We start from the raw sequence: 19,031 nt of genomic DNA on the forward strand, positions 1-19,031 counted from the left end.
TTTACAGAAGAAGAATACCAGGCTATGTTCTGCTGCTGTACTACAGCCACACACTCGAGTGCACGCAGAGATTGGCTGAGGAGCTCTTCTTTCAACCGTCTGGTTGACAGAGTTTTTGTCATAATGGCTCAAGGACATAGCTCCATGTAGTAAGCTAGTGGTTATTAATGAATCATTACAGCCCAGGATGTGAGGCATGGGAATGACTATGTTGTTGTTACATGTTGTAGTGCTGTGTGGGTCGGTGACTGCATGTCCTGTGCATGTTGTAGACTAGAGTCAGGTCCAAAGCCTTTTCTTCTCTCGACCTGTCTTACACATGTCTTACATATGTTGACCGTTATGTAGGGCTCTCAGTTATTTCAGCAATTCTGCAATTCTCCTAGCTTCAACCCTGATTTGCCATGCGAGGCGAAAATCAATAAAACTCAATAGCACTTAATTATTCTGCTAAGAGTAAGAAAGAAAGTATTGTGCACAGATATTATTCTGGAAATGAATGTTTTACACCCTTCTGAATGGAGAGTAAAGAGCAGTTTTCTTTATGAATAACAAAGCAGTGGCTGTAAGACAACTGTTGCTTATTTATACAGGCCTTTGTCTAAAGCTTTCATACAACTTGTGTGAATGGATTTCAAGCAAGAACTGGTTTTATAATGCCATTTAATTACATTAGATTGAAATGTTCAAGGTTTGCCAGTGTGTATTTAATAATAATGTAAGATACACCCCTCATCATTGAAAAGGCTTGTATAGTTCATGTATGGTTTTGATTACAAATATAAAATAACATCTAATTATAAAAGGATCAATTTGAAGTTATGTAATTGGTAGGTAAACTGCTCCATCAACGAAGCAAAAATAATCTTGATTTGGCACACTTAAGAGATACAAGTGATAAAGCACTCGGAGCACATAATAATCTTCTTATCCTTAATGACTTGGCAAAGGCAGGAAAGCCAGTAAAGCTGGTAGCTAATGGCTCTGGCCGGTGCTAATGAAACATTCCTCTTGCATTATACAGCACCGCAACCCCCGAAATATCCTCAGTCTTCAGGAAATAGCTGCATAGACTGCATTCGGGGCAGGATAGGGTTCTCAGGCTAAGGCGTGCTACTCCCAAACCGAAAGGTTTTGGGTTCGAGGCTTAAATGTTAGCAGCCTGGCCTTTTAGGCCTCCTAGAGCATGACGTCTTACCGTCTGCTACATAAAGTAAACATACGATGAAACGTCCTGGGATAACGCGTTGCGTTTACTGAAGTACTTTTTTTTTATTCTCTTTCTTTTTCCTCTCTTGTCCTGCAGGAGAGGAGGAGTGGATTCCGAGTTGGGAAGATGCGGCGCCCTCAACGGGCCACGGCACCATGGGAGAGCAGCGCGTCCGCTGAACACACATCTGCTTTGACTTGAACCGACCTCGGGAAATTGAAAGACTTACGGTCCCATCGGCCAAGCGGTGCTGGTTTTCTTTTCTCACCTCGTCGCTGGGTCTCATGGAGAGCAGTTTGGGATCTTTTTCTCGGAACCTAGCCTAGTTTCAACCAACCCCGCCGCGCGCGTTTGTTTCGGGCGGCTTCCGTCTCTGAACCCCCACGGGACAAGCCTCCCCTCCCTGGATATACATATAACATGGTCGCCTTGGATGTAACGCCTTGATACTCTGCCGTTTGGTTTCGCGACAGTGTGGAGGTAACTGCTCTGGAGTTCTGCTGAGGGTCTTTGGAGTTCTACCAGCGACCCCCCCCCCCCCCCCCCCCTCCCCCTCGCCGGGCCACGCCCCGCCGCCCAGGAAGGCCTTGTTGTTGTTGTTGTTGTTGTCGTTCTTGTTGTTTTTGTTGTTCTCGGCGACTCCCTTCCGAAAGGGACATGGATGGCCCTCGCTCCGGCAGCGCCCTGCGCAAAAAGCGGAAGTCTCGGGCGGCGCGCGACAAGGTGCGCGGGCCGGGGCGGATGCCCAACGGGCACACCAAGTCGTCGGCGGCGGCAACAGCCACGGCGGCGGCCACGGCGGCGGTGTTTGCGAAGGCGGGGGCGACGATGGTGCGCTTCTCCTCGGATTCGGAGCGGGAGGGGGGCCTGGGCCCCGCGGTGCCGTCCGCCCGCCCCCGCCCCCCGCCGCGCAGGAAGCGCAAAGAGTCCACCTCGGACGAGGAGGACATCATCGACGGCTTCTGCATCTCGGGGTTCATCTCGCTGGAAGCGCTGGAGGTCAGTGATCGAACCCGGCCCCCCAACCCCCCCCCCCCACACTCCCCCACTCCCCCACTGTCCATCCTCCTTTACGGCTCTAGTGTGAGCATAGAATGGGGGTCGGTATGAGTGGACCTTGCTCAGATCAGCCTTTCCCCACCCCCCCCCCCCCCCAAAACCTATACACACACACACACACACACACACACACACACACACACACACACACACACACACACACACACACACACACACACACACACACACACACACACACACACAGGTTTCACCATGGGGGACGAGGAGGCCTGCAGAACCTGCAGACTCGGGGTGCGCTTATTATGTGTGTGATGATGTGTTTATTATTGTAAGCAGCTGACTGCCTGTACTTGGAACCCTCCCCGCCCGCATCATTTGGTTGGTGTGCGAGCCGAGGTTTCAACAGATGTGGCTTTCGAAGCACTGCTGCCGCTGCCAGAGATGTGTATCTGTGTCAGGAGGAGGTTTCCTTCGCGCCCCGCACAACTTTGTCTTGGGGTTTTGGAGAGAGAAAGGGTTTGGGTCGTTGGAGAGAGAAAGGGTAAAGGACACGGTGGCTAGTTCAAGGGGGGGGGGGGATGCTAAGAACGTTGACATAACATTATAGTGGAGGTCTGAGAGTTTGGCTTCTCTTGATGCAGATGGGTGAAAGGACTGGGATACGCAATGAGAGGGCGATACGTTGTTGACCAAAGATACATTTGTTACGTTAGGAACGTTGTTTAAACATTTCCCGCACGCCTCAGTCGACTCACCTTGGAGGTCTAGGCGACGCGTTTTTCTTCAGTTTACGATGTTGGTTTAGTTGTTATAGGGTTATTAGAGCATTTGCGTCAATATTATTAAGTTTGACCTTATGTGAACAGGGTAGGATAAATTATGCATATCTGCAGGCTTGTCTTTGCACTCACACTGTCAGATATCCACACAGGGTCGGACGCTGAGCTCCCTAGGAAAGGAGACTTCCAGGCAGCTTGTTCTCTCTGCTGTATATAACTTCCAGCCCTGTTTCGTTGTCGAACCACACCTGGAAAGATTTTGCAGTTGTTTTCTTTTTTTGGTCTCATACATGCCCCTGTTGTGTCCCCCCCCCCCCCCCCCCCCCCCCCCCCCACCCTCTTGCTTTTTTTCTACATTTCTCCTCTGTACTTTTTGTGCTGCAGAAGGTCTGGCAATGTCTACTGAGATTACCCCTGTTTCTCCTCCAGCACCCCCCCCCCCCTCCCCTACCCACCCCCACCCCCCAGCCCAAAGCCCCTGCTCCTTTCCTCCCTTTTGTTCCTTAGACGCCTTTTGCCTCTCGCTCTCCTTTATCCATCTCTTTCTCTCCTTCATCCATCTGTCCGTCTGTCAGTCTGTCTCTTTCTCTCTGTCTCCCTCTGTCTATAGCTCTCTCTCTCACTCTCTAGCTCTCGCTCTCTCTCTGTAGCTCTCTCTCTCTCTCTCTCTCTCTCTCTCTCTCGCTCTCGCTCTCTCGCTCTCTTGCTCTCTCTCTCTCTCTAGCTCTCTCTCTAGCTCTCTCTCTGATATCTGTGCAGTCTCTTTAAGCCGCCAGGTTATTCTGGTTTGGAGTGGCCAGTTAATGGCTTCAGCCATTGATGTAGTGACATTCGACCAGAGTAGCCCCTGCAGTCTCCACCTTAGGTGGAAGTGGCTAGTGAACTTGGTGTCCATTGGTGTAATAATAATTACACTGAATGTAAATGTTCACATTAAGAGTCGCTGTTATGCTCTTTAAAGGTCACAGGATAATTTTTTTGATGATTGCATCGGGACAGTCTTGATCACATTTTGATCTACTCTCCCGTTGTTTAGTTTCAAGTGCCAGAACAGTGGCTTGTGGAAGCTTAAAATTAGACTTTATGATAGGTTATATGCTTCGGGAGACAGGGATCCAAGTCATTATTTTAATGTCCATCCCCTTTTAGTCTTCCTTTCCACCACCATCAGACACCATAAACAACACCCAAGTTAGCCTAGCTTGTTATGCATTACTCCAGCAGAACCTTTCCTATTGATTCCTGGAGTTGTCCTAAATGTTTGGACTTGATAAAGTAAGACACTGTACTTTAGTCGGCTGTGTTTCTTCAGTGCATGTAGACTTATTCGAGAGAGAGAGAAAAGCAGAACATGACATTGCCTCATCCAGAATCAACAGTTTAGTGTTTTTTTAGGAGCATAGTAGTCTTATTTGATCTGCCATGAGACGCTGGCGGTGTGGAATTTAAAGGAATAGACAGAGACAGAAATCCTTGGGTGTAGAGGAGGGAACCTAAAGCTTAAAGGTTGGAGAGTGGATTTATGCTTCTTGGGAAGTCAGCCCTTTCAGATCCCGGATCCACTTGGGAAATCTAAGCAGAGAAGCAAAACAGGAAACTCTTTCGCTTTCCTCCATGGAAACAAAAAAAAACGGGTGAATTGTGTTTGAGCATAACCACTGTCACCTAAGTTCCCTCTTTGTAGCCGCTCAGCCTTAGAGCGTAAGCTACAAGGGACAAAAAGAGTGTATCCTGTGAAGTTCGAAATATTTTTCACTGAATGCGATTTGAATGAATCTGAGGCAGAGGGTACATCATTGCCCGGCTATTGCCAGACCAAGCTCAATCGTAGGTTGCACTTTGAGTTGGGGAAGCTGCTGTCATTTTCTTCAGCTCAAGAGGCGTGATCATCGGCCCTAGTTTAACTGACTCTGTACGCATTGGCTGCTTGCCGCCGCTTCCCTGTCGTCATTGTGTTAAACCAGCCAATAGCGCGCAGTGGGGGGAGAAGCCAGATTAGTGATTTGCTCCCGTAAAAACGTATCGGAAGCAGAATGAAATGTATTGCTCTTCTCCAGACCCTTCTGCAGAGCGAATTCAAATTGCCGTCGGAATGGGCGGGGCTGCCCAGTCTAGGTACATTAGCAGAGTGGATTTTTTAACAATGTCTGAAAACTAGACTGATATTCCCTGTCTTCTTTTTGTGAAAAGTTGTTTTCGTATCCCATGCAAAATGAAGGCAGTTAATTCCTTGTTTTGTTCCACGGTGGCTTAAAAAGACTTGCTGCTCATATCTCCCTGTTTGTTTGTTTGTTCTGATACAGGTGGTGAATGTTTTTCATTACCTGCTCAAAGCGTTTCTTAATTTAATAAGAGAAGTAGCTCTGTTGTGTTGAATACCGCTAATCTCTTATTTAATGCATATTTTCTAGTTAATCAGGGAATTTAAAGTAAACAACTGTCGTTGCCCTGGGCGGTTGGCTCATCAGCCCTTGTGCTTCATCGAGCTGTGATTTATTGTCAATGTGTCACATGACCGTGATGGAACTCCATGGCTGAACCAGGGCTTGCTCTACAGGCTGCATGGGTACAGTCCATGGCTGAACCAGGGGCTTCCTCTACAGGCTGCATGGGTCGTGTTCTGACGGGGTTTGTTAAGGGTAGCTGATCAGTGCTGCGTTATCACGTAGTCTGATATGCCTCACATCGGCATGTCCATTGGTGTGCGTGCGCACATGCAAAGAACCACGCCAAAAAACTGCATATTTACATATGTAAAGCAATGTTGTCATACGATATGTTGGAAGACTTTAATACTGGCTCGCACGCCGGCGCTGCAGGTAATCAGCGTAATAACTTTAGCCACAGGGCTCGAGCTGAGTAATGATTTATTAAATCCCATTTTAATTAGTCCAGATCCACATCTTGCTCGGCAATCCACGGCACTCTCTAATCCTCTCGGCTTTCATATGGTTCCCCCATCTGGTTGAAAAGAAGTGGGATGAATGGATTGTTGCAGAACTGGTGTTATTGGATATGAGCTGTTATGAACATGTCTGTGTTTAAGTGCAGAGGGGCCGAGGGCTCTAGCATGACTTTATGATTCTACTGGCAGTGCCTCACAGCGAACACTGTCAGATCTCTTATATCTTCACTGTCGGCCTGTCATCTGTGGGGCATTATTTTTGTGCGTGTAGTGAAAGGAGTGATCAAGTAAGATTTCAGTTGTTTGGTAGATACTTATTTTAGTCGTTCTCTAGTAAGCAAAAATTCCTTGTAAAGTTGTCCACAGGCATTTTTTCATGGATTAGTTAATTTCATTCAAACTAAAGGTTTTTTACCTACCCATCAGCGCTTGTCTTTTTAAGTGAGTGTCTTCCACCGTTTAATTGAAAGATACACAAGGCCTAAGCATCAACTTACTGCATCACTCGAAGAAATTACTAAATTATTAAGCCTCTCCTCTCTCGACTAAAAGCTCGGCTTTGTTTCGTTTTTTCCCTGATTCCCTTTCACTTGAAAGGCGTCCTCAACCTCTAGAGGCGTCCATACTGACCATGGATGGATTATGCAAAATGTTTCCCTCAGTTAACCCGCAAGTAGAATTCATTTTCTGCACAATTAGCCCTTGTCTTCTCGGATATATTCTGGCTGTGTGTCGGTGGATGTACCACCACGTTGGTTAAACAAAAGATAAGTGGTCCATCATTCAGATGGCAAACAACGACTGCTGCTACTCGGCATACTCTCTTCATTCTGAAGAGGACCAGGAGTAGAATGCATATGTGTGGTGTCCTTACAACAGGGTAAAGTGGTTAATGCCTGTTAATGTGTTTCTCATATCCTCCGCCCAATGTGAAAGGCATAAATATCCATGGTGCTGACGGACGGGCGACTCCCACATGACACGACTTAGGGCGTTGCTGTTTGCTAGCCGTCGCACTAAGAAACAATTGATTTTCTTTCTCTGGCACTGCAGGACAAGTATGCACGTGCACACAGACACAGACACACACACACACACACACACACACACACACACACACACACACACACACACACACACACACACACACACACACACACACACACACACACACACACACACACACACACACACACACACACACACACACACAGGCAAACTCACGTACATGCACACACACACACACACGCACACGCACACAGGCACATGCACAAACACACGCTGATGAATGAACGTACGAGTGTTTGATTAGCAATTCATTGAGCAGGGCACGAAAACATTAACATGAAGTCAAACTTATTGACCGTCTGCTACAATTAAATGACCTTCCTGCCGTTTAATGACACTGAGACACATAATGAAAGGTTGTGATGCTGAAGGTCTCCCTTTCCCTCTGTTTGGGGAAGAGCTAATGATGGTGTTTGTATCAGGACTTCCAAATTCCGGAGCGCCCGGCCCCCCCCCTGGTATTCCTTCACGCTTGTGCGAAATAATTATTTATGTATTTTCATAACAACGGTTCATTCCATCTTCCACCGGGCACAATTTTCCAATCTCCTGGCAGTAATGGCGGATATTAATTTAGCGGCATTCTGAACGCGTCAGCGAGTGAGCGATGATGTGCTGTAATGCACTGCGACAGCCCAGTGACTGACACATAAAGTGAACTGGGCTGTCATCGTTCAATGAGTAAAAAAAGAAGGGGGAAAAAAGGGCTTTATTAAATAAACCCAGCTCCAGAAGAGTAGGGTTAGACATGGATCCTAGACAAACGGGTGAGAAACACACACATACACACGCGCGCGCACAACCACACCCACACACACGCACACACCAAGTCGCACTACATGGTCAAAATTTAGACATGGAATCAACAAACCCGTGTGACAGGCACTAACACACACACGCACACAGGCACACAGGCTAGCACACTAGCGCTACATGGTCGAATATCTCCGTTCAGCCGCTTCTGCTGATGAGGGAGCATTTTATTGGTGTATGAGCTGAGTCTCGTCCCTATTTAAAGCCCCATTGATCCCATTTCTCTGAGCGTATCGTTTTGCCTCGGTCTGCATACCTTCACACTGGATGATCCTAGCCTAGTGGTGCTTTGCGACAACCTAAACTCTCCAACATATGTGATGTTCATGAGCCCTGTTCATGACCCTCATGCTACATATTAAAGTGGTATTAGATTAAAAAGGAAGTCAACTCATTATACACGGGGGGCATCTTTGAGTATCTGGAGTATTGCACTGCCGAGCTCTGGGTTCGATCCCATGTGTCTGCAGCAGCTTAACCTGTAGGCCTACTCGGTACTCCTTGATCATGATTCCAAGCCTCTTAATGTATTTGAAGTCACTACGGGATAGCAGCGTCTGCTAAGTGACTCAAGTAAACACTAATGAATAGTTAACTAATGAACAAGAGTCGTTTTGTAATATCATTCATGAATACCAGAGTCCAGACTGCTTTGCGTTTGAACATTTGTTCTGGTTTTTAATGCAATACAGTCTACTATACAATCTCCAACAGCTGTTGTGTTGTTGAGTTAGTCCTGCATCTTAGCCTGGCTAGTGCTTTGATGGATGTTGCGTTCTGCTGTTCACTGCGACTGTACTCTGTCACGCCGAAGAAAAGCCGGTATTGTATTGGCGGCTTTGCATTTATCTTACCAGGGAAAACAAATGGTGGAACATCCTTTTCGCAGTAGGTAGCCACCTGTTTGGACGTGCAGGGAATTGTAAAATGTGATTAAAAACGGGCCCTACTTTGTCTTATCTTTGTCTACCAACCGTTTAACCTCGTTTTTACTGAAAGGCTTCATGGGCCATTTCACACCACATAAGTGGTGTTTTCAGGTTCTGAGGTTTTCAGATTTTCCAAACGTACTCAAATGTGTCTTTAAGAATATTCAAAGCACAAGCTCCTGCCTTCATAGGTCAATGGACACTATCCTGCTTTACTCAAATAAAGGGTTTTGATTTGTCTGTGTTAATTTATTTGTTTGGAAACGTATAGTTTTATAGCATTATTTCAAATGTCGTCTGGCAAAGCCAAGCCAACCAGTGTTTAATGATCATTACTGTAAGTCTCGCTCGCCTTTGTCTGGAATAACACAATAACACAATTGAGGAATAACACAATTTAGCTGTTCTGTGTGAATGACGATAGCTGAGCTAATGCGGTCTTTATGCACTTATTTTATGCTAATTTCTTTCATTGTCTGCTAGCTTGCTCCTTCACCACGACGGAATGTATATAAGAATATGCGTAAAATTGTAAAACTCTGTGCCTGTATTTGAATCATGGCCAGAGTCGTTCTCTTCCGTTTAATTCCCATCGAGATGATGTCTTTTGATTTTGTTCTAATCACAGAGTGAATGAAGGGGAGAGAGACATTGATGATGAGAGGGAGAGAGAGAGAGAGAGAGAGAGAGAGAGAGAGAGAGAGAGAGAGAGAGAGAGAGAGAGAGAGAGAGAGAGAGAGAGAGAGAGAGAGAGAGAGAGAGAGAGAGAGAGAGAGAGAGAGAGAGAGAGAGAGAGAGAGAGAGAGAGAGAGAGAGGTTGAAAGAGAGAGCGTAAGTGAGAGAGACACTAAGGTTAAGAGAGAGATGGCGAAATGGCGGTACCCTGTAGAGATCTTTACCTACAGCTTTGAACCTTTTGATCATTTCCCTCTGTGATCCCTCTCTCGTACCCCGCCAGCCAGTCTGTGTTTCCACATTTACATCAGCGCTTGTCTGTTTTCTCCCTTTTACGATAAGCACAGCTGAACAGAAAGCATGGCATTTGTTTTCATTCAACATTCAACTAAATCTTTATGCAACTTGAATGTTAACCCATCATTGCAATGAAATTATCCAAATAATGTCCGTAATTAATGCATCATTAGGATAATGGCTGATACAGTTCTGATTGCTACTTATTATGGAATAATAAAGACCATATCTCAATGAGTAAAAGAGACAACTCTTCGATATCGGTTTAATATCTGTAGATGGCTCTCTGTATCAGATCCATGTAACAGTGAGATTCTCCCAGACATCGATACCCTATTAAAGTTGCCTTGGATCCAGACCAACCGCGGCCCCCAGTATCCCTATCAGTGCATCTGTTTCCCTTCCAGAACGGGTAAAACCGTTCTAATCTCCGGTCTTAACACCGACCTTTCTCGAATGGCGGGTCAAACCGGGCTGCGCGAGTTCAACCCAGATTATGTTCAGAGAGCATGAATCAAAGACACCTCAGCTGCTTTTTAATAGGTCTCTTATGTAAACTACCATGGTGTGTTTTTCTTTGCTTATGTGGGAGTGTGTGTGAGTGAGTTTGGGTGTCGTAAGGGTTGGCATATGTTTGTTAATGATCCACTGGCAGACTGCGGGTGTATGATCTTTTCAGAGGCGATTGGCTGTCCAGTAGACAGGATGCGGAAGAGCCATTAGAGACGGCTCTAGTAGAGTGGGGATGTAACACGCAGCCCACCATATCAGGGCAGTATGCTCTCTAATCCTATGTAAAGTATATATATATATATATATATATATATATATATATATATATACAGTATTTATATATATCATCATATTACTATGTATTTCATCAGATATGATAACAACGTGTTTTTAAACAATACACCACTGCAGCTGTGTTCTGATTTGTAGCATCTGTAGTAAAACAAATCAATCCAAGGTTTGAGTCCCATTGGGGGTGCCAAGGAATATGATACCTGTGTATTAGGAGAGAAAAAAGGACTCGTCTTCAACAGTAGTATTACGGTAGTTTATTGAGAAAACAAACTGTGACAAATCCCTGTCTAAGAAACACCTGACTTGACGGTGTTGCAAAAGGGGAAAATGCATCCACTGAACAGTGTGTGTGTGTGTGTGTGTGTGTGTGTGTGTGTGTGTGTGTGTGTGTGTGCGCGTGTATGAAAACATGTATGTGTGTCTGTGTATGCATTATTATACGTGTGTGCGTGCATATGCCTGTGTGTGGTTAACATGGGTATGCATAATATGATTTTGTGTGTGTGTGTGTGTGTGTGTGTGTGTTTTAAGCTGTGTGTGTGTGTGTGTGTGTGTGTGTGTGTGTGGCTCTAATGCTTGGGGCCTGTCATTCATCACATTGTTATTGTGGATATTGGATTGTTGCTATTTATTTCAGTGCTGAGGATGAATCCATAAACGCTGTCTGCATGACGCGCTGGTAAATAATGCATGAGCCCCGTCCTGGCCTGTGTTTCCTTCAGCTAGTGCTGCACTTGACACTTGAAGAAGAATCAAAGCCGCTTTTTAAATCATCCGTATGGGGAGAAAAAAGGGAAAGGAATTGGAATTCTTCTAGCTATATTAAAGTCAAGCTGTTTAGTATTGCGGGCCAAAAAAAGGGAAAAAGTGGCGAAGAAATCATCACCAGTTTGAAATGTAGTTCAAATGGAGTCATTACGCGGTGCTACTTAGCTTGTTTCTTCATGTAAACCTCTTTGGAAAGCCCGGTGACGGTAATTGTGGAAAATCTGCACCCTACTCTTCGGGTAAAATGAATTAAACAAATACATTGACACGGCTGTATATCCGGCTGAGAAGGAAACATTTAGCCAAAGCTCCTCCCAGCGTGAGTCAGCCCCATTCATCATGTTGTCTCATCCATTTTTTATTGATACAAGCGATGTCTCTCCAGTATTCTGAATGGTGAGGCACTAGTTAGTGTTATGGTGAAGAGTGGTGCAGTGGGTAAAATACGCCGGTTGCCGTAAAAATAAACACTTTGCCTCGATCTAAGTCACATTTGTTGCGGGCAAGACAAGTTAGTAAGAGTAACTGCTCGATGGATATTCACCGATATGTGTTTCTGTCCATGTCCACATCCGAGAGTAGGAGGATGAGAGAGAGAGAGAGAGAGAAGGAGCTAGAAGGAATAGCGAGAATAAAGTGTGTGTGTGTGTGTGTGTGTGTGTGTGTGTGTGTGTGTGTGTGTGTGTGTGTGTGTGTGTGTGTGTGTGTGTGTGTGTGTGTGTGTGTGTGTGTGTGTGTGTGTGTGTGTGTGCACAGTGGGGCAGGCGCTACTCCAAAAAGCCAGATGGACCAAGTGCTCCCTTGTGCCAAATAAAAACATCAGCGTATATTGTTCCCAATATGGGCCACTCTCTTTACAGCACTCCTCCCGCAGAAGAGGGGAAAGAGAGAGGGCAAAGCTCCCAATCACCATATCGCATAACGAGTACACGTTGTACTGACGGCAATGTGGGTATACAACACGACATGTATCCATATCTGTTTGTGTGCCTCGTGGTGATACATGGTGAAGTGGTTCGGGGAGAAAGTGCAGGCGTCACCGGGGAGAGTTGGAGAAGCTCTCTCAGCAACATTAATGGGTAATGGTGTCGGAGGCCAGAAAAGATTTAGCGCATTCTCTACTCTGCAGTGCTTCAGCGAGGCTGAATACCGAAGTAGCCCCACGTTGGAAGTCGGAGCCGTTAACGCATCGCCGATGGGACAGCGATAATTAAGTCTAATTTTAGCGTGCCTCGAAATGAAGTTGGCCCTTCTTATGAGAGTGTGAGCTATGGGCTGTGATGGCCGTGATGGAACTCTTCTGAATGAGTACAACGTAATAAAAAAAATAGAAGCAAAGAATAAATTAAAAAAGGAACGGCATGCTCTTAGTTCTCTTTCTTTTCAACTCGAAGGTCGCGTTGCGTCCGATGGCGCGGTATAAACTCAAAAAGGTTTATTTGTCTGTTCTCAACGGTGAACCCTAGCATCCACTGGGCACCTTCAACCTCAAATGATGTTGCCTTTCTTTGTTTATTGACTCAATTTAATGTAAAAATAATGGAGAGGTGTGTTGTGATTTCCGGCCAAAGTGAGCATGTACTGTATGCTCTGAGACTTGGCTGTGTCACATTGACAGTGAAAGACATCACATCCTGTTGGACATTTCCCCCCCCCCCCCCCCCCCACTCCCTCTCCCTAAGGGAATCTGCGGTATCACTCAACGCTAACCGACACGCGTTGACCTCTATCTCGCCCTGGCGACTCCATTCGTGCTGTTGTTTTTACTGTATAAGCATAGCCTCAGGGTGCCACTGCAAACACACACACTAAAGGTGGCCCTATGTAAATGCCAGGGCAATCTCTCCGCTGGAGTCAAACAACAACCCGGGGCTGGCGGAAAAGTGGGTATTTTTACATGCAAGTACGTATTTACACACACACACACACACACACACGCACACATACACACACACACACACACACACACACACACACACACACACACACACACACACACACACACACACACACACACACACACACACACACACACACACACACACACACACAACAGGGTATGAGCTGTACTTGGAGCAGTGGGTCTGCCTTCAGCATGTAGCCCGGAGACCACATTGTAGCCTATTAGGATTTCACAAAGGACCTGCTGCTGTTTTTACACTTCATTACACTACAGAAAAAAAACGGTCTAAGCTTTAATGTAAAGGAAAAAAAAACGAATCGGCCTTGAGGTGAACTCTGCACTCTGGTTATTATGGTAAACGCTTATCATTTCAAGTGGGATCAAAATGTCAGAGTAGTTCTGGAGAAAAGCGCGGGCCTGTTTATAATGGGTTGTAATGGGTTGAATGCATCATCAAGAGTACAATCATTTCGGCTTGTACGATTCTCCAAGTCTAATCACATAATCACACTAATGATGCGATAAAGCTCACAGCCTGTTAACAGCCATTTAAAACATTGCTGAGCATCATCCACTATGGTGATAGTAAATGTCAATCATTCAATGCCTCTTGACGGTGTAAAGGCCGAAGTGAAAACCTTTAGGAATATGATTAGAGAAATGATAAAACATTTTTCCTAGCGATATTAAAAGTGTGTTCTTCAAGGTAAACCCACGTAGACTTATCTACTGGCCCTTTTAATGTCTCCTCATCAACTCGAACAATGCATATCATAACGTATAATTAATAGTAGCGCTATGTCTTCTGAAGGCTACTACAGTGGTTGATATTGGAGATCGAAACCAGGCCAACCTTTCCAGCCCCATCCTGTCTGATTTAAAAGCTCTTCCCCATTGCTTCCTAATTTCTATGATCATGCAAAAATAAAATAGTAACTAAAGGTTTAGTTACTATTAAGTAGTAAAATAGTATTGACTATATATTACCTATGCTACCGCTTTATTATTCTCGCTTAAAGCTGATAATGTTTGAGTCCATGTTTATACAGAGGTTGGCCGACCCTGGTGACATGCTTAAAGCCTCCCCCCTATTTCCCTCGCATTGTAGTAATATCCTTCACAAGCAAAACACATGTAGCCTCCACCCTATCTCCATGCTGTCTGAGCCCTCACGGGCGTAGTTCAAATGACACACTCATTACTTCCAGAGCTAGAGCTGCTACCGAGGAAAAGCAATAGTACAAGTAGAATCACCGCCAAAACAATAGGTATCCACCGTTTCACAGTGAATACCTAATAATACGGTAAGACCAGTTGGTTTAGGGATTTAGATTCGGCTTTCGTTCACCCCCCCTACTCTGCTCTGTGCTCGGTGTCACACTGTGCTCAGTACGGATGCGTTTTTGAATCAATGTGTTCATAATTGCTTCGACAAAAAAGTAAAATCTGGGAGAAAACATCATTATTTCTCAAATTCTGAAGCTGTGCCCGCATGTTGTATTTTTTCGCTGGTCATTAAAACAAGACAAACATTTGATAAAGAAGACAAGAAGACAATGCGAAGCCTGCCTTGTTATTTCCCTTCAGTGCGGGGATGGGAGGTGGGGGGCTTGGGGGGGGGGGTTGGGGCTTTTATTTTGTAAAGACATTACACGTACACGCACTGCAGTGTTGGCAGCATGCAGCGCCCACCAATCCTGTCAAGTGGAACACGGAAGTGCATGGTTTGCAGTTGTTTACCATTTAACATTTAGATTAGGTCTATAAATCACCCTTTACACGCTGTTCCGCCAACGGTGTGTGTGTGTATTTACGTTTCGCTTCTTTTCACCCCCCCCAACCCGCCACCCAAAACACTTCCTCCCACCCTGGCCCATGTGTGTGCAGAAGACCCCGCTCCTCCCTCTTTAATATGACCGCCAGCCGACGCTAACCGAAGCAACGAGCCCCCCCCCCCCCCCCCCCGACTCCCCCCCTCCGGTCTGTGTCCACGCAGCCTCACCCCTTTCACCCTTCTCCCGCGGAGGGAGGGTGGGAGGGATGGAGAGGGAGGGATGGATAGGGAGAGAGAGAGAGCGCTGTTTTGTGGCCTTAAGGCACTTGACATTAGATAAGGCAGCTGGCACCGTTCGGCAAGGCGCCTGTGAAGTGATTTATTGCCGGCCGTGGGTTCACAGCGGAATACGTATACATTGGCAGCATTAATGCGCCGGGCACACGTCTCCCGGGCTCAGCACACGGCGGGAATACAGAGTGACACCGCGGCAGCGGTGGAGGGTGCCCATCTCTCACTCACTCTCTCTCCTTTTGTTTACTCTCTCTCTGTGGCTCATCACTCTCTCGTTTCTTCTCTCTTTGCTTGTCTCTCCGTCTCAGTTTTCCCTCACTTTGCCCTCAGCCCCTCTCTGGCTCCCTTGCTCTCTCCCTCGCTGGCCCCTCTCAATCACTCGCTCTCGCTCTCTCTTTCCGTTTCGCTCACTTACAGTCTGTCTGCATCTCTCTCCCTCCCCCTCTCCTTGTCTCTCTCTCAGAGTAATATTGGTCTTTGTGTAGTCGGACAGCCCCGTTCCTCTCGGACGGCCTTGTAACAGTGCTGCTGGTTGGTTTGGCGGGGGGTTGTGGTGGAGGGAGTATTGTGACTTCTGCTTGTCAACAGCCCCTCAGAGTTGTGCAGGCTGTCATCACTTCTATCCCACAGGGCACCAGTTCGCACTTCGCTCCGAAGACTCGTGCCAGAGCAGGCCCTCGTGCGGTCTGTGCCTGCCTGCCTGCCTGCCTGCCTGCCTGCCTGTCTGCCTGTCTGCTGGCCTGCCTGATTCTCTGTCCATCTCTGTCCGTCTTACGCCCTGCTGCTGCATTGTATCGCCACTCAGCCTTCTCTGTCCTTCTCCCTCCCTCCCTCCCTCCCTCCCTCCCTCCCTCCCTCCCTCCTTCTCTCCATCCCTCTGCATCCCTGCAAGAGGACTGCTGTGAAAACGGAGCATTGATTGCATCAGTGCAGAGTCGGAGCGTAATGCATAATATTATTGCGCTCCTCGGTCCCCGCTCCCTCTTCTCCCCCCATTATAACCCCCCTCCCTCCACCCCCCATCCGAGGGGGAATTGTCACAGTGGAGCAAGCTGAGGTGCACAGGGAGGCAAGAGGTTTTTGGGGTTGGGAGGCTTGGGGAGAAAAATGAAAGAGAGAGAGAGTGAGAGAGAGAGAGTGAGAGAAACTGAGCAAAGGAATAGAATAGAGCAGGCAGCCATGGGTCTCGCCTCAAATCCTGGACTGAGCCCTGGGCCTGTTAAGCTCTGCTCTGTTAGTTCCAGCAATGATTAGAGAGCTACAGCTGCTGTTCAATTATTAAAAAAGCTTCTTCCCGGTGTGTATTTGTGCGTGTGTGTGTGTGTGTCCTTGTGTATGTGTGTTTGTGTTTGTGTTTGTTCCTGTGTGTCCGTGTTTGAGGGCTTGTGTATGCACGGGTTTTTAATTTTGACTTCAGGCCAGCTAGCACTGAAAAACCGATTATCCACTGTCCTAGTGCTTTTGCGATGTGGAATTGTAGTTGGGAGAGGGTAATTGTTTATGCTGATGTTGCTGTTACCGTATGTTGATGAGGCAATGCGATGCTTCTCCTTCTCCACTTGATGTGTACACTGATGGGACACACCCAAATTTAGACGGCACATTAGAGTTGTTCATCTTAGTAACACTGCTGGATGTTGAGATTACGTAAATACATGCTGTTGGCATTGTAATTAATGTAAAAAGTACATGATACAAGGTGTTTGCTGACAAAGCTGCCATGGACCAGTATGGAAAAGATGGCGGCTTTCAGTGGCATCCAAAAAATAGCACAAAGAACGTGTTACTAATTTCCTCGCGGAAAGGAATCGACAAGCATAAATTGGAAACCGCAGTCGTAATCACTTTGGCTAGGGCAAGACACACAGTGTATTTTGAAGCCGCGCATATCTAGCGGGATCCAAATGGGGATCTATGGTTCAGCGCCAGACAGCTGTCACGGAGACGAGAGTACATTAGTATCTAGTTATAACTCCTGCTGTTTTCACCCCCATCCCGCTCCTCCCACCCACCGTTACTCCCGCCTCCATCCTAACACATCCATCAGGCAATCAAACCAGCTCCGTGTCCTGAGGCGCCAGCAGCAGACACCGAGAGTGAGCACGTTGGACGTGGTGGGAAGCGTTTTACAGTATAGACGAGGGGAAGCAGCGAAGACGGTGCAAACGGCTTCCACAGAGTCGAGCCTTCCTCGCCCGGCCTCGGGCTCTGTAGAAGCAACGTGATGATGTGAAGTAGGGGGCCCGTCATAACTCAGGCAGCCGGGCCCCAAGGAAGTAGTCAGGGCTTAAGCATCCCTCCCCAGGCCCTATTTTTGCGGTGACCACACCAATGTTCTGGTGCTATGGCAATGCATGGGGAGGAGTGTCATTGCATGTCTTAAGATCACAATCTGGCAAGGCCTTCATCTGGATGTACGGCAGTAATTACAGGGTTATTGTTCCCCTACTGCCGCGCGTGAGTCTATGTATGTATGTATGTATGTGTGTGTGGTGTATGCCGTCCCCCCTTCTCGATCATCTGATGTCTTAACAATCCTCTTTAAAGGAGAGTAGGTCTAATTGGAACCAGCTGGTGAGAAGGCAGTGAGCAGCAGCTCTTTAAACTGAGTCTCGGGGAAAGGCGTCAATCGAATAGGAGTCAAGCAGATTCCTTTCGACAGAGAAGCCGAACAGTCCTCCTCACGCTTCAACCTTAATGAGTCATATTCATTTAGCGTCAGTGTCCAGATCCGGCCCCCTGACACGTATACAGTTTAATGCGAACAGATCAAGTGATGTGGAATGAGATGGTGAAGAAGACCTTCTGAATCTGAATCATAAAACAAGCTGGTGCTTATGTTGCATAAACGAATAGCCGTGAGTCACTCTCTCAGCCAATCCCCCCCCCCCCCAACACCCCCCCCCCCCCCCCCCGCCCCCGCTGTGTGAAACTCAACTCTCTCATCTCACTGTCAGCACATGCCATCACATTTGTATTTAAATGCTGACTAGTAGAACTACTCTGGACTTGGTGGTCAATCTCGTTAAATGTGGAGAGAGAGATGTGTGTGTGTGTATGCACACATACATATGCCTGTGTACTTGCGGGTGTGAGTGTGTGTGTGTGTGTGTGTGTGTGCGCATATGCTTCAGGGGTTGTAATTGGAGCTGTACCTAACTATCTGGACGTTGGCCAGGTTGCGTAGCCCCTCACTCTCCAGATTTCATTAGCAGAGTGGCGCCTTTTTGTAATCCGGCGAGCGACTTCGATCAAGGGGCGATCAAGTTGTTGTTATTTTCGGCCGTGCTTGCCAGAAGTCTCTCTTCAGACAGAGGTCCCCCCCCCCCCCCCCCCTTAACGCCTAGCACCGGCACTAGGCACCCCGCCCCTACCCGCCCATACCCCCCTGCAGCAGATCGCTGACGGCAGGGAAACGGTTTGGCAGCTGGTGTGACGTGCATCCCCAGTCCCCGCACAACAGCATATTATCCCAGAAGAAAGGAAGGATTTATCCCCTTATTCCGCCATCTCTTCCTCTGTCTCTCGCAGTGTTCGTTGCTACACCACACTGTGAAGACTGAGTGTTTAATAAGGCAGTGAAGCGTCGGTCAAATACCCCGTCCAGAAGTGTCGCTGGACGAATTCGAGCATTTCCTTGAATGGAATTTTCCAGAAATTGTACTTATTTTTCTTGCTAAAATATATATTTTGAATGTGTATGGTCGTTTAAAACCCTTTGTCTTTGTTTTTCAGAATCAAAAAACGTGTTACATATGGTGAATAAACAATTCTTGCTGCAATTTGGCT

General features: G+C 46.8%; 1 protein-coding gene across 1 annotated transcript in view; it reads left to right on the forward strand.

Annotated features, from left to right (window-relative positions):
* Positions 1 to 1,867: 1,867 nt before the first annotated feature.
* The window catches only part of auts2a (activator of transcription and developmental regulator AUTS2 a), a 265,666-nt gene continuing 248,502 nt past the window's right edge, over positions 1,868 to 19,031 (forward strand). The window contains exon 1 of the mRNA XM_056594279.1: positions 1,868 to 2,209. Coding sequence (XP_056450254.1) covers positions 1,868 to 2,209 — 342 coding nt within the window. The remainder of the gene's footprint in view (positions 2,210 to 19,031) is intronic.

Source organism: Gadus chalcogrammus, chromosome 7, assembly GCF_026213295.1.
Source record: "Gadus chalcogrammus isolate NIFS_2021 chromosome 7, NIFS_Gcha_1.0, whole genome shotgun sequence".
Taxonomy (NCBI): Eukaryota; Metazoa; Chordata; class Actinopteri; order Gadiformes; family Gadidae; genus Gadus; species Gadus chalcogrammus.